The sequence below is a fragment of the Struthio camelus genome, chromosome W (assembly GCF_040807025.1).
Source record: "Struthio camelus isolate bStrCam1 chromosome W, bStrCam1.hap1, whole genome shotgun sequence".
Lineage (NCBI taxonomy): Eukaryota > Metazoa > Chordata > Aves > Struthioniformes > Struthionidae > Struthio > Struthio camelus.
The window spans coordinates 988,913-1,015,884 of NC_090981.1; the positions used below are offsets into that span (position 1 = coordinate 988,913).

Consider the following 26,972-nt stretch of genomic DNA (forward strand, 5'->3'; position numbering starts at 1 on the left):
CAGCCCTGGTGAGGCCTCACCTGGAGTCCTGTGTCCAGTTCTGGGCTCCCCAGTACAAGAGAGACATGGCACTCCTGGAGAGAGTCCAGCGGAGGGCTACCAAGATGATTAGAGGGCTGGAGCACCTCTCCTATGAAGAAAGACTGCAAGAGCTGGGCCTGTTCAGCCTGGAGAAGAGAAGACTGAGGGGGGATCTCATCAACGTGTGCAAGTATCTGAAGGGGGAGTGTCAAGAGGGTGAGGCCAGCCTCTTCTCCGTGGTGCCCAGCAACAGGACAAGAGGCAATGGGCAGAAACTGAAACACAGGAAGTTCCATCTGAACTTGAGAAAAAACTTCTTCACTGTGAGGGTGACAGAGCATTGGAACAGGTTGCCCAGAGAGGTAGTGGAGTCTCCTTCCCTGGAGATATTCAAAACCCGTCTGGATGTGATCCTGGGCAATATGCTCTAGGTGACCCTGCTTGAGCAGGGAGGTTGGACTAGATGATCTCCAGAGGTCCCTTCCAACCTAAACGATTCTGTGATTCTGTAACCCGTACTACTGGGGTGGCCGATCCTCCCAACCCACACGTGTGGGTAGTGGCCTTCCCCGGAGCTACCACGCGATGTAATGCGGAAACTTCTGCCCCAGTATCTACTAAAGCCAGCACAGCAATTTCTCCTCCAGAGCGGCAGCGAATTCGCAGGGGTACATAAGGATGTCGGTCCCCCCAATGGTAAGCCGCAACTGGCGCTTGTATTGCGGGGGACCCACCTCCCCCTCATTGTCTTTTGGCTGGCGGTTTCCACGCTGTGGCTGGGGCGGGTGGGGCGGTAGGCTGTGTCCGGTATTGCTGATTCGCAGGTAGCCGCTGCCACCGCTTAAATAAGTCAGCAGTAGAAAGACTGTTTATCTCATCACGTAATACCCCTGCCTGCAGCAAATCAGTCCACATCTGCCTCCTCGGTCCCTTTCCACTCAATTTAATAGTCCATGCCAATTTTCTCGCCTTGGAATTCCAAGCTGCTCTCACTTCCTTAGTATCTGGTCCACCAACAAGTGCCAAATCCCTTATATTGTTTACCAAAGCCCCTACTGTCCCAGTTGCAGGCATTACTGTGCCAAGTAGTAACGGCTTTGAGGCACTTGGAGCCCCCCTTAATAATTGGGTTTTCATCTGCCGCGTTATTTCCACACCTTCCGATCTGTCTCCATCTCCTAACCCAATTGCTACCCCGAGCTGCCACAATGCGTTGATCCCTTCCTCAAAAGTACACCATGCTCCCACTGTAGCGGCTAATTCACCTGTGGATGGGTAAGCACCCACCACAGCAGTGCATAACCATTGACATAATGTTGGAGCTTCAATAACATTCCCTGCCCCATCCTGCGCAGACGTTAATTGGGTAAGATAATACTGTACTTGAGCATCAGTTGATAAGGGGCTCATTAAATTCAGCTCCTCTCTTAAGAGTAAGCTATCCAGTGCCTGCATCCCATGCCCTCACTAACCAGGCTAACAAAGACTCCCTGGGCTGCTGCTGGAAAGTAGTTAAACATTCACACAATTCCTTCAAGGTATATGTCCTAGAGTGCTCCACTGTATTCCCATCTACTTGCCTCTCCCGCTTCAATTGCGCAAGAGGTCGGACCTGGGGAGTAGCTGGTTCTCCTTCTAATCCAAATTCAACCTCCGAGTCAGATGAAGTACTCCAAATATTACCATCCCACTCCTCAGGGTCCCAGGAGGGTCTAGTTATCATTGCTCTCACCTGGACAACTGTAGCTGGGGCTTTACCATAGCACGCACGGCATTTGTTAGCCACTCATCAAGCCAATCGCTCTACCCTGTGGGTTAATTCCTGACCCTTTTCAGGTTGGGTTGTAATCAACTCCTGTGCTACCACCTTCGCATCATGCAAATCCCCATTCTCCTTCTCCAGATCTTTTACTCATTGCTGCAAAGACGATGCCTCATTATCTAAGGCTCGAATGCCCATCAACAGTGCCCACCTTAATTGTCCGGCTAGTTTCCGAGCTGCTTCAGAAGCAGCGCAGAGGGGCATAGCCTGTAAAGCGGATTCAACTGCCTTTGCGGTAACATTTTCCCCCTGTGCCAACTCTGGCCAGTCCTCGGGGACTGCCAGAGTGGCAAGCAGGGCAGCTACTGGCCCCCACCGCTCAGTCTGGGGCCATCCTGGCAGCTGCAGGCGAGCAGCCCCTCCTTGGCTCTCGCCCTCCCCCTTGGCTCTCCTCGGCCACAGCATTGTCGTTTGTCTCCTGCCGACCACGCCAACTGTAAGGGTAAGGCGGGGGCACCGCCTGGACTCCCGGCAGGGGCAGATACACAAACACAAGGCACACTAGGGTCGATACTGAGCGTTTATTACCTCGGCGTCTGAGCAGGGGTTCCCCAGCGATTTCCCGATCAAGGCAATAATGGAGCGGGAGAGTCCATGGCAAGGAACGCTGAGGGGGGCACTGTGTGAGGTTTTTATGGACTACACACATGCACAGCAAGCATATTGAGCTCATCGCTGCTTCCAATTCAAAGCCCAGGTGCAGTGCCACACTGGCACGGGCTCAGCCGCATGACTATGGGTCAGCATGTCCTGTAGATGCTCCTTTTCCCATGGAACGGTCTGGCTAGCTTCCATCGCCTATCTCCTCCACATTCTTCTGCATTTTCCCATACAATCTGTTTATGGTCTCATTTAAGGAATCTGGGTAACTCATGTTGGTAATGAGCCAGAGAGGCTCTGACCTACATATTACTGTTTCCAGCATGTGAAAAGTCATTATCAACTCTTGTATGATCAGCATCTTATGTGATTCTCTGAGCCACATAGGAGCACCCAGAGGAAGTGGCGAGTGATAGTAGTGGGTGACTCCCTGCTGCAGGGGACAGAGGCACCCATCTGCCAACCTGACCTCCTGTCTAGAGAGCTTTGCTGCCTGCTGGGGGCTCGGGTCTGGGATGTCGTGGGGAGACTGCCGAGGCTTGTCCATCCTGCTGACTATTACCCCCTGCTGCTCTTCCACGTGGGCACCAATGATATTGCCAAGGGTAACTTGAGAATTATCAAATGTGACTACAGAGCTCTGGGGGCAGTGGTCAGGGGTATGGGGGCCCAGGTGGTTTTCTCCTCGATCCTGCCAGTGAGGGGAAAAGGTGTGAGGAGGGGTGGATGGATACTGCAAGTCAACAATTGGCTGTGCAGCTGGTGTTGGCAACAGAGTTTTGGTTTCTATGACCATTGGACCCTCTTTGAGGATCGACATCTTCTTGGGAGAGATGGGATCCAACTCACTAAGCAGGGCACAAGAATCTTGGCCAAAAGGCTGGCCAACCTGGTAAGGAGGGATTTAAAGTAGGAAAGATGGAGGAAGGGGAGAGTTACAGAGACCATGCAATCAGCAAAAGAGGGCTTAAGTTGGGGTACCTTAAGCATTTGCATGCAGGCAAGGAAGTTCCTACAAGACAAGACTATGGGGAAACCTCTTGCACCCTGTAGTGAGAACACCTGTGGAATATCTGGTGAGGAGTCAGTGACTGGCACAGTACATGGTAGTAGGCCCAGCGTGTGAAAGTACACACTGACCGAATTCCCATCAGGGCCAGGCATGCATATTCTGTTTTATCAACAATGTCTAGCTGCTTCCCAGCTGGTAGCTACCCAAGGTTAGCACAGCTGAGATAAGGAAACAGTTCTAGTAGATCTAAGGGGGCCCTTGGGAGTCCCGCCTGGGTGTCTGACTCCTGTGTCCAGCAGCCTCCTGTCAGCGACCCCTCCTCGTGGTTCCCAGGGCTCCCTGTGCAGCTTGGAGTTCAAGCCCTTTACTTTCCTGTTTAACCCCTCATGAACCTTGAGTGTCTCTCTACACTGGCATCCGACCCTCTCTTGCCTGCCTTGCGGTCATGTTTGGTGTAGTCAGCAGGATACTGGTGTGGCGATGCCTCTTTGGGGGCAAGAGGACCAGGGGGAGGTGGGGAGCCACAATCCCGGGTGGCCTACTACGGGTCAGTGGGCACCCATGGCTCACGAGCTAGCAGTGGGGGTTGCCCCCGCAGCATGGCTGGAGCTGGAGAGTGAGCCGGGGGTATCCCCACAGAGGTTAGTGGGGCTGGTCTCCAAGCTCCGGCTGGAAAAAGCAGGGCTGGAGACACAAAAGGCAGCAGGAGATCTGGGGTGGATCTTACTGACTGTGCTCCGCACCCTTGGACAAGGCGTTGCTGACACAGCACCAGTGAAATGGGCAGGTGGAAAGTGATCTTGAAGCCACTAAGGAGGCTTGCCAACTGTCCCAAGAGGTTGCAACTGCAACCGTGGATCGAGCTGAGAAGCTGGAGCACTGGTTTGCTGTTTTGGCCACCTGCATTGCAAATCGCCGGCGGCGACAGGGGGGCGGCGAGATGTCCGTCCCCGGCGGTGCGGGCACTGGTGCGAAAAGCCGATGGGGATCCGGAAACTTGGGACGGCAATATCTGGGACCCCGACGAGCCCCCCAGCTCGGAGTCGGACCCCGAGCGTGAGGGGGAGGCAGCTGCCCGGCCGGTGGCAGCGCAGCCGCCTACCGGACCGAGCGCGGCCAGCCTGCAAGGGACCGCAACTGCTCGCGATTTTAAAGCGTCGGAGCTGCAGGATGTGCAGGGGCGCTACCGGCAGCAGCCCCGTGAAGGGTTGTTAGAGCGGCTGTTGAGGCTGTGCGACGATGGGCCAGAGGCGGTTCATTGTACTAGAGGGGAGCTCGATGCGACGGGGGCCCTGCCCCAGGATCCCAGGCTGCGCGGCACCCTCCGTCCCCCGCAGCAGCAAAGCCGAAGCGTTTCCCCCTCCCTAGTGGAGCGGGTGCTGGGCGCGGCGCGGTTAACCTGGCCGGCTGCCGCGGACGTCGATGACGGGCTCACCGGGTGGACTGCTATCGCGGCAGGAATGAACCGGCTGCGGCAATCAGGAATGCTGTCCGGAACGTATTCCCCCGCGTTTACCGGATCCGATCCCCGTGAGCAAAACCATCCGGACTAAGATGCTGCGAACCGGCCCGCCCATCTTAAAGCGATGGTGCTGCCTGTGGGTGGTGGGGGAAGTCGCAGCGCTGCCATCTCAGTTGGCAGAGGCGTCCTCTGTTAGCAGCGGTGGGAAGCCGGGACACAGGCGGGTCAACGTGAAGCGGGCAGAAAGGGCGAGTCGCGGCACTATGTTCCGAGAGCTGCTGCAAGCGGCCATGCCATGGCGGGAGGCGGACGGCGAACCCAGCGCAGAGCTGCTCGAGCGGTGGCTGCAGCTGCAGCCGGAGCAGCGCACACCGCCCCCGGGGGTGGGGGCGCGCGGCGAGCAGCCTGGAGAGCGCCGGGGGGGACCCACAACACCCACTGCCCTGCCAGCAGCGTGCACAGAGTGGCACAAACAGGGGCCAGGCAGCATTGCCCCTGTTGTACTGGCTCAGCTCCGCAACAGTTGCGGACCAAAAAGCGTTACATCTGCAGAGGGCAAAAGCCTGGGGAGGGGTGGCAAATTGATTCTATCGGACCCTTACTAGAGAGCCAGCGGCACAGATATGTCCTGACCGCTGTAGGTACCTGCTCTGGTCTATTGTACACCCACTCTTGCTCCGCACGTACCCAGGCTCACACCATGAAGGCATTAGAAGACTTGACTGGGTTATATGGTTCCCTGGTGGAGATCCAAAGTGACCAGGGCACTCGTTTTACAGGGAAGGGCATTCAAAACTGGGCCGAGGATTGAGGAATAGCCTGGACATATAACATATCCTACCATCCATAAGGTGCAGAATTGATAGAACAAATGACCGGGCTGCTCAAAGAGCAGCTGCACAAATTGTCCCCTGCTGGTACCCTCACGGGTTGGAGCAAAAACATTTGTCAGGCAACTGCCTGCCTCAATGACCGCCCACTGCATGGCTCTACCCCATATGCTCGTTTCAAAGGGGAGTCCATCGAGCAGCCGCGTGTGCTTAGAGTGCAACGGCTGCAGCCCCAAGCCTGTCTCCCTGTGCGAGCCACGCCTGGGAGTGCAGGGTTGGATCTGCGATTGCCACACAAAGAAATAACCCTAGAACTGGATAGCTGTCATCTTCTGAGTATGGGGTTGGCCGTCGCCATACCTCAAGAGTATTGCAGTCACTTGGTGCCCTGTAATAGTTTAGGTCTCCAGGGGGGTGGACATTGTTGCAGGGGTCATTGACTCGATCTACCTTGAGGAGGTGAAGCTTGCAATCCACTACACCAGATCCCAACCCCTGCAATGTACACAGGGAGACCAAAAAGCCCAATTGACATGTGAGCGGATAGGGGTCCCCACTATCCGGGAAGTAGATCCCTTGCAGCCCACTCAGCAACCTGGCGGTTTCGGGTCTACAGGGCATGCTGTGTGGGTGCATGATCCGACTAAACCCGAACAGTCGGAAGGGGAAATCATTGCTGATGGGCCAGGAGACACCCACCTGGTACTAATCAAAGGGGAAAGTGTCCCAGTCCATGTCCCCTCTAGGAGACTCTTGTTCAGAGAACTGAGACCTGACGAATATGTCAAGTGCAGCCACAACATTGCTGCTCTCCGTCTGATCCCTGTACACTGAGGGCAGTTGGGACACCGACGGAACTGCGGTGAGCACATTGAACCCAACATCCACAAGGTTATGAGTCTACTCCAAGGACTACTCAATGTCAAATACAAAGAATCAGCGCAGGACAGCCCATGGCAGTGACTGTCATCATGGCTGTCTGATTAGGACTATGGGGAAAATGTATTATGCTCCTGGTTTTCGGGGCTGATTAGTTTGTGTGCATGCATGTTATAATTTTATATACATATATATATACACATGTGTGTGTGTGTGTGTATGTATATCTTCACTATGATTTAGTTGCTTGTACACTTTATCCATTAGTTAGGCTAATACCGGAAAGGCATGTCTGAACCTTGTCCACACACTGGTGGCACCAACACCACATCTCTGTCAGTCAGGGGGTGGAGTGTAATGAGCACACCTGCAGAAGAGCTGGTGAGGAGTCAGGTGACTGATAGCAGACCCAGAGTGTGCTCTCTGCACACTGACCGAATTCCCATCAGGGCCAGGCATGCATATTCCGTTTTGTCAACAATGTCTAGCTGCTTCCCAGACAGTAGTTTCTCAAGGTTAGCACAGGTGAGATAAGGAAATAGTTTTAGTAAATAAAAGGGAGCCCTTGGGATACACAGGGAGAGTCCCACCTGGGTGTCCGACTCAAGCGTCCAGCAGCTTCCTGTCGGCGACCCCTCCTCGTGGTTCCCAGGGCTCCCTGTGCAGCTTGGAGTGCAAGTCCTTTATTAAATCTATCCTGTTTAACCCCTCATGAACTTTGAGTGTTTCTCTCTGCCAGTATCTGACCCTCTCTTGCCTGCCTTGCTGTCACAGTGTGGTAAGCAGACACTGCTCCTGTGTGAGCTGGGACAGCTTCCTAAAGAGCTTGGTGTGCTGTGTCACAAGGGAAGCTGATGAACATCAACCACTTCTGAAAATGTAGCTTTGTATGAATGCCTATGTAGGTACTGAGTACTTCAGAAAAGTAGTCCTATTTGGGTTATGGAGTACTTGTTAATTAGTGCTGAGCTTTTGAAGGAACTGTCCCTTATGGCTTTTTTGAGTAGTAGATATGGGCCCGCTCATGCCCCAAATGTGCATCTTGAAGTCAAATTTTGATGGGAGAGGCAAGCCAGATGGCTTCTGAAGAACTTAAGGCCAGGTATTCAAATGCTTGTGTTGTTAATTCTGGGCTAAATATTTCAAAATACACACCCCAGCAGGAGATGATCATATCTGATCTTTCAGGAATGCTCAGCACCCAGCATACTGAGTTCTGAAAAATCCAGTTGCTTATTCTTAGTGCCTAGATCAGGTGCCTCTAGAAACCCCTTGCAATTTTGCCTAAATAGTTGGGGCTCCAGGTTTCTTCCCTTAACATCCCATTGAATTAGCTCCAACTCTTCAGATTGGAGTATGGACTTTGCGCCACCTTTGTGCAGTACCTAACACAGTAGGCAGAGCCTAGGACTGAACTCTGTTACAAGACTAATGATTTAGTAGCAATAGTTAATACCTATTCACAATCTCTTTTGTTACCCTTTGCAAAAAGGAGTTTTATTCCACCAGTTTCTCATCTTCTGTAAGGTTGGGCCTCCTTATAACAAAGTAATTTATATGATGTTTTGTAGCTATGTGTATATCCTGAAGGATACTGAATGAGCAAGATGTGCCTCTTATTTTTGTTTAAAACAGATATTGCAGATCCTTAACATTAACTTCATGGGAAGGTTTAATCAGTGTCCTAATATTTTGGATATATTAATGCTGTAAACTCAAAAAAAAAAGAGGGAAAATGAGTCAAGAGGGTTTTGGATTAGCATAAAGCTCAATCTTTAGTTCCTTTAGATGTTTTATAGCCACTTTACAAATGCTTGTTATATGAATCAAATTTAGAGGGCAGACACATGACCATATTGCTTTTTTTATTAGTAAGCACTGAAGAACAAGGCCAAGGCCTGTGCGGTACCAAAACTAAGGCCAGATTGTCAGTGTGTGTATATAATGATATAAAATAGCAGAGGATTTTGCAAAGAATTATCACACAAATATTTGTGTTAACTTCTTGCCTGATGACCCAGCAGCTCTGATTTGTATTAACAAAAAGGACTCTAAACCATGTGACTTGATCTGGATGAGGAGGGAAGTACTTCTTGCTGACTGAGATTTTTAAATAGAACAGGAAGCTTGGTTTCTGATTTGCTTATTTGGCAAATCTGAGAGAAACAGAAGTCATGTGTGCGTGTTGCAAAAGACTAGCATTTTAGTCCATGGCTCAGCTGATAAAGAACCTATGTCCCAGGCAGCAGGCTGTGGGTTCAAAGCTCACATCTGCGTTGCTTTACTTGCTGTTGCTACAGAATCTAGCAGTGCCTAAACCAGGAGACAGGTGTGTAGGATCTGTTGGTTATATTCCCATCCATGCTTTTGTGTTGCTTGCAGACTCAGGTGAGTTTCTTGAAGTCTTTGCTTTAACATTTTTATTAACATCTGTTTAACTTCAGGCTCTTCAGATTAGAAATATAATTATAAAAAGAACATTGTTATTTTTATTCCTATAGAAGTGCTATTGTTTGACACTTTCCCCTTTGAGCTCCACGTAGATGTCATGAATACTTTGACTCTTCTTGAAGGTTTGTTAGAGAATCACTGTTACCAATCAATTTGAAAGATGCGAATATTAGACTTCTTTCTATTAGTCTTGCAGGCTTTGCATGAGCTATTTTGACCATAGAATGGCTACTCTTACTCTGGATTCTGTATGCACTGACTGTCTTGCAGCAGGATAGATCAATAGTGGTTTGTGTTTGCCCTCAGCTGTACTTTGTCTATCCTAACCTCAACAGAACTGGGCCTAAAGCTGGTTCTCCACCTCCTTTGGTCTTGCTGCAGTTGTATTGATGCAAAGAGTTTTTTCCCTTTCTGGGAATTGTTGAAGTTCTAATGAAGCTTTCTTCATCCTTTCTATACCTTTAAAGCTTCTTATTGCATCTTCCAGTCATAGGTTGTCCAAAGTGGATATAATTGTGTAGAGATAGTTGTGGTTTGTTTTTGTTTTTTTTGTTGTAACTACTATAGTACCACTGTGCTGGGAGAAGCCAGAATCTGGGATCTGCATGTTATGCAGAGAAGTGGCCAAGACAGACCCTGATTTGGAGGGTTCTGAACTTAATTCTTGAGTCTCTAGTGTATTCCTTGTGTGACCTTGGGCAAATCACTGAAGTTATCTGCACCTCTGTTCCCCAAATGCTCAGCCAAGATAATCTGTTTGCTTTGTCTGAGTCAAGCCCTCAGTTCTTGAGGAAAAGGCACTATCTGCTGCCATCAGCATTTGCAGCCCTCAAGGGGTCTGCTCTTAGCTAGGGGGACCCTGAACACTGGGGAACTGGGGACTTTCTCTAGACCTGGGTTGATGTTCACTCTGTGAGATGCTACCTAAAGGAAACAAAATGCTAAGACATTCCTCAGCATTCCTGAAGACTACATTGCTACTCAAATCCAGTGTTCTCATTTTAGTTGTCTATTTTCTTAAGGGAATGGTTATTGTTTGATTTTTTTTTAATATGTATTTATGCAGAAGCTATTGGAGTCAAGCAGACGTTTGATCTCAGCTCTTCATCTGAGGCTGAATATTTAATGCACTAGACTATGTCTGCTGTTAGGACAGCAAAAGCACTAGCTCTAGCAATATAAACCCATTCTGTGTCCCATCAATAATGCTTTTTCCTTGATAAAGGGCACCATCTCTAGATGTTAGGGACTGATATTCTCTATGGTTGCTTGGTCTGTGGAGAGCTGCCAATGGTTATGATGGCTTTTCATGTGGAAATCTGTCCAGGAGAACTGGACAGAGCCCACTAAATTCCTCTTGAGGCCAGTGAACCTTCATCAAGTAGTAACAGCTTTTAGCTCTGCTCACTAGGACTGGGTTTAAGTCAATCCTAGAGAGGTAAAAGGCTCTATAGCCTATTTACCCGGATTCTGAAATATTCTAGTCTCATAGGGTTTGATAAGTTTGCTTTGTTCCCTGTTTAAATAGTGATTTCTTTTCTAGGGGAAAGTCCTGTCCCATGTTCCCCCCCCCCCCAAAAAAAAAAAAAGGCAAACAGCTGCTCTGTTCTCAGAAAGCTGCTTTTGTATGTTTGCTTAGTACAGGCATCAGGAATGGGGGTGGAGAATTGAGCCTCTACCAGTCCAACTTTTCTCTCAAGTTTTACAGCTGTAAAAATATATAGCTTTGTATTTAAGATGGTTCTGGTCTGGGGATTCTTGGCATACTGGCTAATGGACTTTCAGCAGTTGAAGCCATAAAGAAAGTCTTGACCTGATGTTAGAACTTTGCTAAGAGCAGGGCAGGTACCACTGAGACAGATCAGAGGTTTTATGCAGATTGTTCTGTACCTCCTGCAGATCTTCTGTCCTCTGGTTCTCCAGGCTGGAGACTGTAGGGGTCAGCCTCTCCCCAGGGAGAGACTGGGGGGAAAGCTCTGAGAAATATTTGGGGATGTCTTCAGAGGTTTGTTTCTTGATGCCTCCTGTGATTTTTGTCAGGGACAAAAACAATCTGGGATATTGTTAAGAAATAGCATTCTAAGTATATACAGGTCTGACTGGCATGTTAGTACAACATGCAGGAACCTCTGTTTTTTGGATCCTCACCATTGATTTGATGGTTAAATGCAAAGTGACCTCTTGACCCTTTTTCCTCAACTGTCTGGTTAGCTGAGCGCTCACTTAAATTTACTGAAGTATTCGTATGTTGCATAGGACACTTGCATGGCTTTAGGACATAATTCCAAACACCCATTGCTTGTTTCAGTTACCAGCCAGCCCTTTCTGATAGCTCCCTCTTATCTGTATTAAGGTGGTAGCTAGTTTACACCTGGGGTACCAGTCAGCTGCTATGTGCATGTGATTTGAGTTTCCTCCCTGGCATGTTTCATGCAGTCCAAATATGCAGTTGTTGCATATGTTGGTAAAGAGGTGGAGAAATGCTGAAGCAGAGCTGGACAAAAATGGATTTCTAGTTAAGGGAAGAAAGCTTGTTGCCTGTAGGCTTAAACTTTCTGTATATAGATACCTACCTATACTGGAAAACTTGTAGGGTCCACACAATGGAAAAAGAATTTAAAGCTTCCAGTGGCAGTTGGGACTCTTATGTTACAAGCCACCCAAATACAGTGACTGCTTCCAATTCCTCTATAAAACAACTGAAAATTTTCAGTTTTCTTGAGGAATCCAAGGCAGCTTGTGCTGGAGCTGGGAACTGAACTTAGGGTTCCTGAGACAGCACAGATAATCAAGGCCATTTTTCTACTGCCTAGAGGCCCATTCTCACTCCTAATAATAGTGGAAGTCAGGAGGATAACTCGGTAGCAAGCACCATTGCTTAATTGCACACTTATACTATGTGGCTCCTACAAGTTTGGTGTGTACAACAAAGCTCTCCACAACTAGGTCGTACCTTTTGCTAAAGCAGAGGGATGACTTCCTACTTTCAGAGAGTAAGTACTCTATAAAAACAGGATATTATGCTCTCTAAAAGGACAGGGCCAGTATTGGCTGGTATAAGTGGGTAAATCTCTTCTGCTCAGCAGAGCTGCACTACTACTCACCACAGAAAGCTTGTCCTACAACGGTGAATTCATGCAACTCTTCTGGTCTAGGCATAAACAGTATTGCTGCATTAGATGCTTTTTGGTTTGGAAGTGATCATTCGTACATACTATTGGATCACAAAACCTTACTTTAACTAGATGAGAAACAAAAGGTCACAGTGGAAACTAGCTGTTCTTTGTGGATTTTGGAATTGCAGTGCAAGTTGGATTTCACAGCTGTGCTGAAAACTAAAATTGGGCTAAAGTAGAAATACAAAATTCAACTACTACTGAACTGATAGCGTTGGGTCTAGCAAGGAGTCTTCTGTGGCTCTGGCTTGTTCTTGCTCTTTGACAGCTGGAAGAACATCTGAAAGGGTGCTAACCTGTTCTGCACTGAGACTCTTAATCCACAAAGCACTTGATCATTAGTGATGATTCTGGGGGACCTAGTTCACTTATCAGCAGTGAACCAAATATGCCAATCTCATGTTGGTTAAAATCAGTCAGCCATAGGCATCAATAAAACTGGTGTTACCCTGCCTCAGTGTCTGTCACTGATTGGATATGTCTCTAGCTGTCACCTCAGTAGGGCCTATGCTTATTAGACAGGCTTTTTAAAGCTACAAGTCATTTGTAATAATGGAATTTGTCTGTAGACAGAACTTAAAGGATGGTTTGGGCTGAATGTTTGACTTGGAGCTTACATACAGAATTGTTCTTTATAATCATCTAGTCCTACTCCAGTGTAGGACCAGTAGGAGCATTTCCTGAAGAAGTCTTATGTTGCTAGCATGTTTATGAATTTTGAAAAATGTTTTTTGATGGAGGCATGTGGCTTTGAGTCACAGGGATTAGGACACTGGTATGTGGGGCACTAGTCAGAAGCATGTGCTTTCCCAGTTTCTCAGATGTTAGAGAATGATTATCTCCTAGTGTATTTGAATTGACAACTAGCTGTCCTGTTAACACTGAGTTTGTCAACACAGGCTATTCAGGAATATAAATCAGAATTGATTTGATGTGGATTAAACTCATGTGTGGACATGTTTATTCAGAACAAATATCCTTAATCTGAGGTGGCTTAAATTCAAAAGTAAGTTGAGCTATACCAAATGAATTCTGAAAGAAAGGAATTTAATTATGTTTATTTACATTTCTTTGAGCTTTTCTGGAAGCCCTTGTATACCCAAGCCTATACTGTACTACTAATGACCACTGAGGAGTCAAATGTTTCTCAACTCTTCATACATTCTCTCATACTCTTGGAAGGTGCATGCTGAATGCACTCTGTTTGAAACAACTTTGGAGGCCGAGTGACTGTCAGACATGATCACAGTGATACAACAGCAATTTTCCGTTCACTTTGCTCAAATATGAATGGCTGCAGAGCCATACTTAGTCACTTGTGTTCAGGGATTCAGGCATTTCTCCTTCCCCTGTCAAGCACATAGCAGCATTGCTTGTAGGGGAAAGTGCTGTCTGGACTTCAAAATAAAGGCATTCCTAATTTGGAAGCATGTTTTTTACCATTATAGAAATAAACATGGAAAGAAGCTCTTAGTCATAGGGCTCAATCCCATTCAGCGGGTCTCTAAATCAGCTTTCGAAGCCTACAGCTTTTTCTTTCCTCCTGGCTTTGTTTTGCTCTTGGATTTTTTTGGGGCAGGAAGGTAGGAAATTCCTCTCTTGAGGATGTTTCAACCTTTTGTGTCTAGGAGCTCTGAGGTAATAGACAGTCTAACTCTGGCCTTACTTGGGCTCATGGGATATGGTTGGCGTACATGAGGTAAGAAGGCAGAGATGGGGAATGCAACTGGATGCCGTGAAGCTGCGTGGGTGCACAGAGGGCAGGCTCTATCCCCACCCTTTCATGACTTGCTTCTTTTCTTTTCTTTTCTTTTCTTTTCTTTTCTTTTCTTTTCTTTTCTTTTCTTTTCTTTTCTTTTCTTTTTTTCTTCCCTAACACAGTTCTTTCAACTCTCCCTTTCCCTCTTTCTTTCAACTCTTGTTTTCTGGTTAATGCCCAACCACCAGGTCACTGCTGTGTGCTGCTGCTGCACAAAGGGAGCTACTGGGCTTTGCTGAAGGAAGATGGCTTTCTGGATGCAATTGGGACTGCTGCTCTGGAAGAACTTAACATACAGGAGAAGGCAGACTGAAAGTTGATACCAGCAGACTTTTATCTACTGAAGTCATAGCCTTGTATCTTTCCCTTCAAGGAAAATGGGTGGGGGAGAATCCTGTATCTTGATGTCTCATATCCAGTGGTCCCTGGGAGAACAGCTGGTCTCCTTTAGCTTTTGGAAGGACCTGTTTCCAATCCTGCAAAGTCATGGGTGGACTGAAAACTAGGGGGCTTAGATGTTCTGGACCTGCAGTCTGGATGCCCAAAGTGAGAGAATGTCAGAGTACAAAAACACTCCAGTATCAGACTTCTTCAGGCAGAGTAGATAAGCTGCAGCTCTGTGCAGCAAGGAAGAGCATGAGCTGAATATTTGTGCTATGACCCATTTGACTCCTCAGGTGTGACAGCATTACCAGATTGCAGTTTACAGCAGTCAAAAGCTTTTAGACCCAAGCTCCCATCCATGCAAAGAAGGCAATGAAATTCTGCCATTTCCTAATGACAGCAGTGTTGGGGATGTCTCTTCTGTTAACACAGAGGCAATTGCAAATTCAATCTCTTCAATCAGAGGAGAAACCCAAAGCTGTTGTAACTTCCCAAAGGGAGGTATAGTTTAAGTGGCTGATATGAGGTATATAAATCCGGGCAGATGATATCTTTCAACCAAGGTGTGTTCCAATTAGGTTCAGTGTCAACCTTATCCTCTTCTAGGAGTATAGGGAAAATACTCAGTTAGGATGGTATGCAACAAGACTCACTGACTCCATAGAACAGTTGAGGTTGGAAGGGACCTCTGGAAATGGCTTAGTCCAACACCCTTGCTCAAAGCAGGGTCGACTAGAGCAGGTTACTCAGGGCTGTGTCGAGTCAGGTTGTGAGCATCTCCAAGGATGGAGACTCCACAACTGCTCTGGACAATCTGTTCCAGTGGTTGACTACCATTACAGTAAAAATTTTCTTGTTTGAATGGAACTTCCTGTATTTCAATTTGTGCCCATTATCTCTTGGTCTTTCACTGGATACCACTGAGAAGAGTCTGGCTGTCTTCTTTACTCTCTCCCATCAATTATTTATAAACATTGATAATATTTCTCCCCCTCCCCCTTTTCTTGAGGCTGAAAAATCCAAGCTCTCAGCCTCTCCTCATACGAGAGATGCTCCAGTCCCCTAATCATCTTTGTGGCCCTTTGCTGGACTTGCTCCAGTAGGGCCATGTCTCTCTTGTACTGGGGAGCCCAGCACTGGACACAGGACTCCAGGTGAGGCCTCACCAGGGCTGAGTAGAGGGGCAGGATCACCTCCCTCGACCTGCTGGCAACACTCTGCCTAATGCAGCCCAGGATACCATTGGCCTTCTTGGCCCCAAGGGCACATTGCTGCCTCATGGTCAACTTGTTGTCCACCAGGACTCCCAGGTCCTTCTCTGCAGAGCTGCTTTCCAGCAGGTCAGCCCCCAGCCTGTCCTGGTGCATGGGGTTATTCCTCCCCAGGTGCAGGACCCTGCACTTGCCTTTGTGGAACTTCAGGAGGTTCCTCTCCGCCCAGCTCTCCAGCCTGTCCAGGTCCCTCTGAATGGCAGCACAGCCTTCTGGCGTATCAGTCACTCCTCCCAGTTTGCTGAGGGTGCACTCTGTCCCTTCCTCCAGGTCACTGATGAATAAGTTGTGCCTCACAACTTAGGAGAATGTTGTAGTGGAACTAGAGAGTTGTCTTAAAACTAGACATAGCTCCAAAAAACCTAAAAAGGAGGGGAGGGGAAGACAGGTGGCTGTTCTTAGCTATCACCTAGATAACGCAGGTTCTTAGTGTTGAAAATGAGCTCATCTCCCCTTGCTGCTAGAGTGGAGCAGGCTGTTGTGGGAGACCTTACTCTGGTTCTCTCCCAAATTGACCCCAGTAATTAGGGGAGCTCTAAGACAGGGGTGGAACCACTGGGGCAGTGCTTGAAGTAGTTCAAGCAGGTGGAGATGTCAGAGGAGTTGTGCAGTTTTATGATGAGGATATCTTTTTTGTAGCTGGGCCTTCTGAAATTAACGCATCAAGTCTGAAGGTTGTTTGAAAAGACATGGTTCTAGCTTGGCATGTCTTGTCAAGGTAGCTGTAGGCATTTAGATGGTTTAGTGATGCCACAAAAATGCAGTAAGCCAGGTATGTCTGAGAGTGAGAAAAAAAAAATCTTCCTGCATGTTTCTGTCATGTTCTTGGCTCTGCTCATTTTTTTCTGGCAGTTTCTGTATCATAGTTTCCTAGCAAATAGCCATAAGGCATGAAAGAAAGTGTTAATGGTCTATCCAAATCTGAAATTATTAGTCAATTCATAATGAAGACTTCAGGCAGTCTCTTCACTTTTTCTTTTGGGGTTCCTGTCTTCAGGGTTTATTTATTTATTTATTTTATTAATGGTCTCAGTTCTCCTGGAGATGTCAGGAGGGGAAGGCCATTTAACAAAAATAGGTAGGAAAGTAGTAGAATATCTTTTTGTTGCATTGTTATCATGGCTGCATGAGTGATCCATCTGTTTGTCTTCCTGTTTGGAAATGGATGCCTTTCAGTTAAGTATACTGATGTGGGTTGTCTCTCATTTGTATCTATTGAAGATGTGTCCCAGAAATAGTTTGTGTGAAGATGATATGCTTTTGATCCTTTTTACTCTTTCATTAGAATGGTAGGCTAGCCTTTGTTTCCCACTGCACCCTCTCTTCAGCTGCTGTGAGTCTGAACCACATTGCAAAAGCTGAGTTCAAAGCTCAGACTGACATATGCAACTTGAGCATTACTTTGTACTGGATCACTTCCAACATCACAAATATGTTTAGCCGCTCTCTGGAGTGGGGGGAATAAGGGGTGGATGGGGGAAGAGAAGGAAAGGAAAATCATGTTTGGGGGTCACAGTTGTATGAAAATGCTCTGTTCTGGTCCAGCTCCACTTATTCAGTATCTCTCCCTGCTCCCTTGTAAACCAGGAGTAATCTCAGAATCCTGTGGAAGGATGGAGCAGATGGGGGGCTGATGGGAGCTCTGGGCATTACACCTAGACAGTAAAGCTGGGGAGAGTGGTTGGCAGTGAGATTGGGGTGGTTGTTTGGTTAGTTCTTGCTCAACAGATTTCCTGTTGATGGTTTAGACCTCAATATTTAGTGGTATCCTGCATCATCAGCCAAGGTTTAGAAGTTTCACATCACTATTTATCAGCCTGGTCTAGTAGCACAAGCCAGTGAGTGAGGAGACTTGATTTCTAGTATCTACCTAGCATGAGCTTGAGTAAGGCACGTCCCCTTTCAGTGTCCCCACGTCTTCTTCAAAGGCCACCATGGATGAAAAGCCTTGATGCAATTACTGTCAAAAAGGTCAGGAAACTGCCAAGGAAGGGGAAACACTTTTAGTTGATTAGCACAGAGGATTGGACATGGAGCCTAAACTCTCCGCTGAAATTCCACTCAGACTAAGTTTGACCCCTATGCAAGCGTTTCAGAAATAGCCAGTGTCTCACGGGGGGGGGGGGGGGGCGCTCTCACGGAATAGCACTTCAGTTGCAGTTACAATGCAGCAGATGAGCTGTGAACTTGCAACTTGGCCAATCCAAACTAAGCACCTCTTTTCCCTGTCTTCCCCTGCCCCTTCAGCCTGGAAAGGCAGACGTTAAGTGCTTGTACAGGGGTATGCACAGCAGCACACAGCTCTGCACACAGCCCATATATGCTTACCTGCCTGATTGTATAATTACTGTAATTGTACATGCAAAAGAGGAGCTGTGCATGCCAGTAGCTAGGTTCCCTCTTTGAGAATGATGCTAGTTAGGTATTACTGTGTACCTGCTAAGTGAGCTTTATTTCATGCCTAATGAATCTTTTTCTGAGCAAGTAGAGAGATAGGGCTCAGATGGAGTTTTTCTGCTTCTTGGGATTGTTGTCATAACTGCTGGAGTGAGAAGCTGTCTGGACACCTTGGCCACACTGAGAAGCCTGCACAAACCCAACCAGTACTGCTTTATCCCTCTCCTTGTCAACAGCCATCACTGCTGCATGGAGGCCAACTATGTGTGCCAGAATGTGGCCACTGATGCTGGCAGTGAGAATGGTTCATCATAGTTCCATACCTGCCTTCCTCTTCCTTATGAGAAAGAAAATTTCTGCTGCTATATTCTTGTAGCAGCTACTGGAGAATCCTGGAAAGGGGAGGGATAGGCAACTTGTCAGTGTTGTAGTTCTTGAGGATCTCTAACATCTGGGAGCCAGATCACTGTTTAATGCGGTGCTGAAGGAAGCAGGTCATGACTGTTAGTGGGCCCTGGGCTTCTATCACTAATTATATATAGATATATATCTTACAAAAACTCAAATATTACTGAGACACTCTTGTTAGTGTGATTGCAGTAGAGTTTCTTGGCCAACAATCCTACCATAGGTACATGAAAATAACAGGTGGGAAACAATACCCCTAAATGCATCCTGGAAAGCCCTGGCACTATTATCAGAGATGCCTGGGAGACTGGAACACTCAGTTTTCACTACTTTTGGATCCAGTTACTAGTCAGTCAGATGTCAGCCTTAGCCTGTGTAGTTTGTAGTAAACAGGATCCTTTGATCATGTAGGAGCAAACTTCTTGGTCCTGGTATGCATAGGCAGAGGGATCTGAGGTAGTACTTGCAAAATCTGTCCAGGTATACAAGTAGATTGTATTGGAATATCTGGTCCCCCTAGTATTTTGGAATATGACTGCTTAATACTTTCTTTACTGTTTCCAGTTTCAGCTGCTGATTGAAGTCACTTGGCCTCTCTTTATCTTCTGCATCCTCATCTCTGTAAGACTTTCATATCCACCCTCTGAACAGCATGAATGTAAGTACCAAACATGGCAGCTGCACCCAGTATAGCCATTGTTTCATGGTTAGGTAATGCAACTGGCAAGAAACAAATATGCAACCATTAGCTCTGCTACCTCTGTCAAAACTCTTCAAGGGAAGTTTAGTGGCTCCTTTCCATATCAAACTGCTCCCAAAGGGGGGGGGGGAGGCGTGGCTGTAGCATGTTTTAACACTGTTGCTGATCCAAGACTGTAAGCTGCTGCTGGGTTTTTTTTTTTTTGCACTTATAGTATATTAGCCAAGAATCTGGCATGCAAGCATGACCAGTATACAAAACCCACAAGAAGAACCTAAGCCTTATTACTCATCCTTGATCTGTACATGCCTTTGAGTTAAAAAGCAGTGTTCAGTCTCATTTCCAGGCAATAGTGATGTGAGTTGATGTATTATACATATTAAAGAATATAAAAGGAACTCCATTCCTTCTAACCACAGACTGTCAGCTCAGTAGATTCAGTGGTCACATATGTTTGTGGGGAAAATCAATTTACTTTGTCTCTAGATAAGTGGACATATGGCTGCTTTCCTCTTTAAAAGAAACTTATTCCCTATACTGCAAAGGAAGATATTCAGGCCCCTGGATTGCTTGCCATTTCCTTTAGGAAGCAGGGCTTGTTTGTCAGCAATGCCCTTCATCTTACAGTGATGGTGACAGCCTCATACAATTAGTTTACTGTGGAAGAGCTTCTTGTTTCTTTCCGTTACCTGATTATTGCAAGGTAAGGGTTAAGGGTCAGCAAAGGGGAGGGAGGGGGAGAGGGAGAGAGGAGGAAGGGGGAAGAGAGAGGAAGGGGGAAGAAGAGAAGAAGGGGGGGAGAGGAAGGGAGGAAGAGGGGAGAGAGGAGGGGAGAGAGGGGGAAGGGGGAGGAAAAGGAGAGAGGGAAGGTGGAGGAAGGGAAGGGGGAAGGGTGGAAGAGAGAAGAGGGGAGGAAGGGAAGGGGGAGAGGATGGGGAGGTGGAAGGGGAGGGGGAGAGGGAGGGGGAGAGGGAGGAGGGAAGGGGAGAGGGAGGGGAGAGAGGGAGGGGGAGGAGGAGAAGAGGGAAGGGGGGAGAAATGGAAGAGGTAAGGAAGGGAGAGGAAGGAAGGTAAGGGGGAGAGAGGTAGGAAGAGATGGAGTGAGAGGAAGGAAAGGTTAGGGGAGAGGGAGGAAGGAAGGGAGAGGGAGAGGCAGGGAGGGGGAGAGGCAGAAAGGAAGGAAATATGGAGAGGGAGGAAGGGATTGGGAGAGAGGAAATAAAGGACTGGGGAAGAAGGAGAAAAAGGTAGGTCAAGAGGCAGGAAAGAAAGAAGGGAAAGGAAGGAGGGGAGGGAATGGGGTAGAGGGAGGAAGGAAATGGGGGAGAGGCAGGAAGAAAGGGAATGGAGGAGGGATGGGAAGGGAGGGGGAGAGAGGCAGAAAGGAAAGCGGGGAGAGGCAGGAAGGAAGGGATAGGGGAGAGGCAGGAGGGGAGAGAGGGGAGAGGAAGGGAGGGAGGAGGAGAGGGAGAGGAGGGAGAGGAAGGAAGGGAGGAGAGGGAGGAAGGAAGGGAGGGAAAGAAAGGCAGGTTGGGGGAGAGGAAGGAAGGCAGGAGGGGGAGGGGACAGCAGGCGGGGGGGAGAGGAAGGAATAAAAAAATGGGGAGAGAAAGAAAGGAAGCTGTGAGAAGGTGGCAGGCGTGGGGAGAGAGAAGAAGGAACGGGGGACAGGAATGAAGGAAGGGTTTAGAGGAAAGAAGGGATGGGGAGAGTAAGGGAGGGAGGGGAGAGTAAGGGAGGAAGGGGGAGCAGAAGGAAGAAAGAGGGAGATGAAGGAAGGGGGAGAGGGAGGAAGGAAGGTACTAGGGGAGAGAGGAAGGCAGGCAGGGAAGACAAAACAAGGAAAGAAGGAGGGAGAGGAAGGCAGGCGGGGGAAGAGGAAGGGAGGGAGTGGGGAGAGGAAGGAAGGAAGCAAGGGGGAGAGGGAGGAAGGAAGGATTGGGGAGAGGAAGGTCAAAAGGAAGGGAGAGAAGGAGGAAAGTAGGGGGAGAGGAAGGAAGGAAGGGGGAGAGGGAGGAAGGAAGCAAGGTACCAGGGGAGAGAGGAAGGCAGGCGGGGGGGGGGAGACAAAAGAAGGAATGAAGGGAGTGGGGAGAGGAAGGGAAAAGGGAGGGAGAGAGTGAGGAAGGGAGGGGGAGAGGAAGGAAGAGAGGGGGGAGATGAAGGAAGAGAGGAAGGAGAGAGAAAGGAAGGAAGGAAGAGAAGAGGAGGAAGGAGTGGGGAGACGGAGGAAGGAAGGGAGGAGAGCGAGGAAGGTGGGGTAGAAAGTAATTGACAGCGTAGAAAGGAAGGTAGTGAGGGAGAAGAAGGCAGCAGGGGGTGAGGAAGGGAAAGGGGGGATTGGCTGGAAGGAAATGAGGGAGAAAAAGGAAGAGGGGGAGAAGAATGAAGGAATTGTGGGGAGGGAGGTAGGAAGCAGGGTGAGAGAAGCGGGGGAGAATGTAAGGAAAGTGGGCTTGGGGTAAGGAAGCCGTGTGTGGAGAGTCCCCTAATCTCTAATCGGAATGTCCCATGTTCCAACTTGTGTCTGCTGCCTCTCATCCTACCACCGTGCACCTCTGAGAAGAGTCTGGCTCTGGCTCTTTTGCATCCTCCCATCTGGTAGTTGTAGACAGGAATAAGGTCTCCTCTCAGCTTTCTCTTCTCCTGGCTGAACAGGCCCAGTTCTTTCAGCCTCTCCTCATATGTCATGTGCTCCAGCCCCCGACCATCTTGGCCGCCCTCCGATGGACTCGCTCCAGTATGTCAAAAGCCTTCTTGTACTGGGAAGCCCAAAACTGGACACAGCACTCTAAATGTGGTCTCACAAGTGCCAAATAGAGGGGAAGGATCACTTCCCCAGACCTGCTGACTACATTCTTACTAATACAGCCCAGGATGCGGCAGGCCTGTTTTGCTGCAAGGGCCCACTGCTGACTTGCATTCAACTTGGCGTCCACCAGGACCCCCAGGTCCTTTTCTGCAGAGCTGCTTCCTAGCCAGTCAGGCCCCCAGTCAGTCTTGTTGCATGGGCTTATTCCATCCCAGCTGCAAGACTTGGCATTTGCTTTTGTTGAACTTCATGCAGTTCCTCTCTGCCCGCTTCGCCAGCCTGTTCAGGTCCCTCTGAACAGCAGCCCTGGCCTCCAGCATATTGACCGCTCTCCCCCCCAATTTGGGGTCATCCACAAACTTGCTGAGAGTGCACTATGCCTGATCATCCAGGCTGTTAATGAAGATATTACACAGTATTGGGGGCCCGGTACTGATCCCTGAGGGATGCCACCAGTTATTGGCCCCCAGCTGCACTTTGCACCACTGGTCACAACTCTGAGCCCGGTAGTCCTGCCAATTGTCCACCCACCTTATCATCCACTTATCTAGCCCATATCTCACCAATTTGGCAATAAGGAGACTATGGGGGACTGTGTCAAAGGCCTTGCTAAAAGTCAAGGTATCCAACATCCGCTGCCCTCCCCTGGTCCACAGAGCCAGTCACCTCATCACAGAAAGTAATGATGAGGTTGGTCAGGCATGACTTACCCTTGGTAAACCTGTGCTGGCTGCTCCCAATCACCTTCTTGTCCTTCATGTGTTTAAAAATAGCTTCCAAGACAATTTGCTCCATCACTTTCCTGGAGACTGAGGTGAGGCTGACCAGCCTGTAGTTCCCTGGATCCTCCTCCTTGCTCTTCTTGAAAGTGGATGTGATGTCTGCCTTTTTCCAGTCATCAGGAACCTCCCATGATTGCCATGACCTTTCAAAGATGATAGGGAGCAGCCTCGCGATGACATTGGCCAGCTCCCTCAGCACCCTTGGGTGCGTCCCATCAGGTCCCATAGACCTGTGCATGTCCAAGGGGGGTAAGTGTTTCCTGACTGTGGTCTTCTATTGTGGGTACTGCTTCACTCCCAAAGACTCTGCTAGGAGGCTCAGGGACCTGGTAAGGTTTGCCCTTGGCCTTCCCAGTGTAAACTGAGGCAAGGAAGGCATTGAGTGCCTCAGTCTTTTCCATGCCCCTTGTCACTGGGTCCCCTGCCCCACTGAACAATGGGCCCACACTCTCCTTAGCTTTCCTTTTTCTGCTTATGTCACTGTAGAATCCTTTCTTGTTGCCCTTCACTTTCCTTGCTAGTTTCAACTCCAACTGAACTTTGGCTTTCCTAACTCCATTCCTACATGTGTGAGCAATGTCTCTGTATTCCTTCCAAGCGTGCTTCCTTTTTGAGCTCAGTCAAGAGCTCTATGTTCCTCTATCCTGGTCTTCTGCCATGCTTGTTCTTTCTGCACATTTGAATGGGCTGTTTTTATGTTCTGAGGAGGTGGTCCTTAAAGATCAACCTGCTCTCCTGGGGCTCTTTGCCCTATAGACAAAGTGGAGAGTAGAATGTGTCGTAGAATCAAGGCCTTCAGTAGTTGTTTTATATCCTTTCTTCAATATCACTTGCATAATATTGTTTCCTAGCATTGAAGGTGAGAAAGCGACTTCATGTGTGGAAAGTAGGGTGGCAGCCTAAGTTATAGGATTATATGATGGAAGCCTTTCTCCCCCCATTGTTGGAGGACAAGGGGCTCAGTTTTACTGAAGTGCTGGTATAGACCTGTGTGTTACAAGCGGTCTCTGTGGCCCGGCCAAATAGCAGCATTTTGGGGTCCCAATTCTAATATACCCAGCAGAGACTCTGGACTCAATCAATCAGATTCTTTTGGGTTGGCAGTGAGAAGTTGGCTTTTGATTATGAATTCACAAACACTAGTTGAACAAATAGTAACTTTACTTATGCAACAATCAAGTTAAGTAATAGTAACAACGCTACTATATAACAACAGTAACAACATGAACAATGTAATGCAATAACGACACAATAATCTATTTACAATTATACACAGAAGCTTCCGAAGGGAAAAAAAAAAAAAAGATTACAGAATAAACCAGAGGGTAAAGGATTACAGGACAAATCAGAGTGTATAAACAAGTATGTGCACGTGCTCACCCTATGGTGGTTGCAAGGTAATGACATCACAGGTCGCCATTGGTACAAGCAACCTGGAAGTAGGAAGGCAGGAGGCGGCCGGGGCCACACCCGTGAGCATTCTCGGTTCCTGGTGGAGGCCAGGCAGAAGGGTTCGGTGACTGGGACACCCCGGAGGGTGCCAATCCCCGGTTCCAATGACCCCCGTATCAAGTGGGTCACACTAGATGGTGTGCCCCCCCACCCCCACCCCGGTAATTGACCGTGTCGGCCGGGCACAGCAATTATCCCCCGAGCAAACAACATTGGTCATGTTACATAGTAGTGTTGTTACTATTGCTTAACTTGATTATTGCATAAGTAAAGTTACTATTTGTTCAACTAGTGTTTGTGAATTCATAACCAAAAGCCAACTTCTCACTGCCAACCCAAAAGAATCTGATTGAGTCCAGAGTCTCTGCTGGGTATATTAGAATTGGGACCCCAAAATGCCGCTATTTGGCCAGGCTGCAGAGACCTCTTGTAACAAACTGTCATGAGTTGTTTGCTACTGCTTTAACATTTATGCAGGCTCTAGAAGGCAGAATGTGAAAGCTGACGTGAGACTGAAGTAGACCTTTAACAGCAAGGGTTGGATTCTGTGAAAAGGAATCAAAAGCCAGTAGGGGCTGGGTGCTTAAATATGTTGGGTACTCTTTAAAGCACTAATATTGTCTGGAAGCCAAGCCATTGTGGGAGAGCAATGATATACCTTTCTCAGGTAGAACAATGTCAACACTGCATCCTTACCTTGTGTTTACACTGCATATGACTAAGTTTAAAGGACCAAATGGGAATATAATGTGTGTTCAGAACCCTGACCCCAGCCTAGACTGTGACCTCAAGTCAAATCCTTCTATTGGTTAACAGTGTAGATCCAGAATAGCATGGCTGGCCAGAAAATGCACGTGTGTGTGTGTGTGTGTGTGTATGCGTGTGTATACCTGCACACTCTACTGCCAGGCTTTCGTGTTCTGTGTTCGTGGACATTCCCCAGCAAGAAGTACTGTATCCCTTTGGGCATGGCCAGAACAATGGGACAAGATGAGAGTAGCAGAGCCACTCCTACAGGCTTAACAAGTTGTGGGCTTTAAGTGGAGGAGGCCAGAGTGGTGTGGAGAAGTTAGCATAAGAATAGCATTCTTGGTCTTGGCTGTTCTGCTCCTTTGTAAGCCATTTGAGGCAGAAACTGATATGGAATTGGTGTTACCCTCTCTTGCTATGCAACAGCACACCTGACTTCTGTTTTGTGCCTCTGTCTCCTAACTTTTGTGTTTCTGTTCTAGGTCACTTCCCAAACAAAGCCATGCCTTCAGCGGGATCCTTGCCTTGGATACAGGGCATTATTTGCAATGTCAACAACCCTTGCTTCCGCTACCCAACTCTTGGGGAATCCCCTGGTGTCATTGGACATGCCTCTATGTGAGTCTGTCTTCATCTTCATCACTGTTCTGGGGGGGAGGGGGAACATATGGAAAAGGGATATCTGGAAGTCATCAGTTAATCATTAAACCCAATATTGAGGGCTTTGCTATTTCCATTGCCACTCAAGCCCCAAGTTCTCTAGCTACCAAATTCAGAGAGTTTAGTAGAGAACCAGTAGGTGTGGTCAGCAGCAGAATGTTTTGTTGTTGAGCAAATGACTGCAAACCAAATGGAGCAACTGTGAGTTCAAGCAGACAAAGCTGTCAGTGAGTAAAGAGCTTTGCCTGGGTAAGGGATGTTCTCTTTCTGAGTACTTAGAATTTGGCTCTTAGAAAGGAGAGGCTTGAGCTCTGTTCCACAGGGAGACTCAAGTCCTATTTCCTGACCAATGAACTTTTGAGATGAGCAGTATATAGAGTGAGATGCTAAGAGCTGGGCCTGGGGATTCTCCATGACATTCTTGCGATTGACCACTGGTTGATAAGTTGCAGGGAGCTCCATTTATGGCTGATATCCTTGTACCCTGCCTTACTATATTTGCTGCCTTCATAGGAGGGTCTGACAACAATTGGTCTCAGCAAAATCAGAATAAAAGGTACCTGCAACCTGGAAAAGCATTTGAAAGAAGTAAGGGCATATTTAAATTGTTGAGCTTCTAAAAGGAGGCTGTTTTTAAGCAGCAGGAGGCACTCTCCATCCCAGTTTGAAATAACTGTTTTCAAATACTTGGACATTACCAGTGCAGCCTTGTTTGACCTTGCATTAAAAGCTATCTCTTATTAGGTCTCCTCAGATTAACCTAAGGGTGGTCACTGAACAAAGGGCTCACTGTACTGGGTAAAGCAGCAGTATAATTGGAAGGAACTGAAGTTTAGAATCAAGACATAAAACTGCATCAATGGATGCTGCCTCACAGGGCTGACAACTGCTGGTTGGTTTTGGTTTTCCTTATCTCCTTCCCCAGTGTTTCCCGCCTGTTCTCAGATGTCAAGAGGTTAGTCTTGTACAGCCGAAAGGACACAAGCATAAAGGATGTCCAGAAGGTCCTGGGAACACTGCAAAAGTTGAGAAACTCTGGCTCAGGTAATGAAATGGCCAAGTACACTTAGCAAGAGTTTTCTGCTCCAGTTAACTATGTGTGTATGGAAGCTTCTAAAGTGAATGATAATGAGAAGGCGTCTGGTGATTATCTACAGCTCATCAAATGTCTTCCAGTCCTGCAGAATAGCTTCAGTCTCTCCAGGATCAGAGCTTGGTGCTCTTCAGCTTCTTAGATGGAAGAGAAAGGGGGTGGTTTGTGATGCTGAACAGCAGCTGTTTTGGATGTTAAATTACAATCCTCAGCCTGCTGAAATAAGACTCCTGAAACTGTCAGCATTGTAG

The 26,972-nt window shown here is 47.8% G+C and overlaps 1 protein-coding gene across 8 annotated transcripts in view; it reads left to right on the top strand.

Annotated features, from left to right (window-relative positions):
- Positions 1-8,767: 8,767 nt before the first annotated feature.
- LOC104145395 (phospholipid-transporting ATPase ABCA1-like) overlaps positions 8,768-26,972 on the top strand; it is a 108,250-nt gene continuing 90,045 nt past the window's right edge. For all 8 annotated transcript variants that reach the window (XR_011137349.1, XR_011137348.1, XR_011137350.1 and 5 more), the window contains exons 1-4: positions 8,768-9,014; positions 19,037-19,130; positions 25,451-25,586; positions 26,554-26,672. Coding sequence is in view for 5 of the 8 variants with exons in the window: in XM_068925137.1 (XP_068781238.1) it covers positions 8,988-9,014; positions 19,037-19,130; positions 25,451-25,586; positions 26,554-26,672 (376 nt within the window). In the remaining 3 variants the exon portion in view is untranslated. The remainder of the gene's footprint in view (positions 9,015-19,036; positions 19,131-25,450; positions 25,587-26,553; positions 26,673-26,972) is intronic.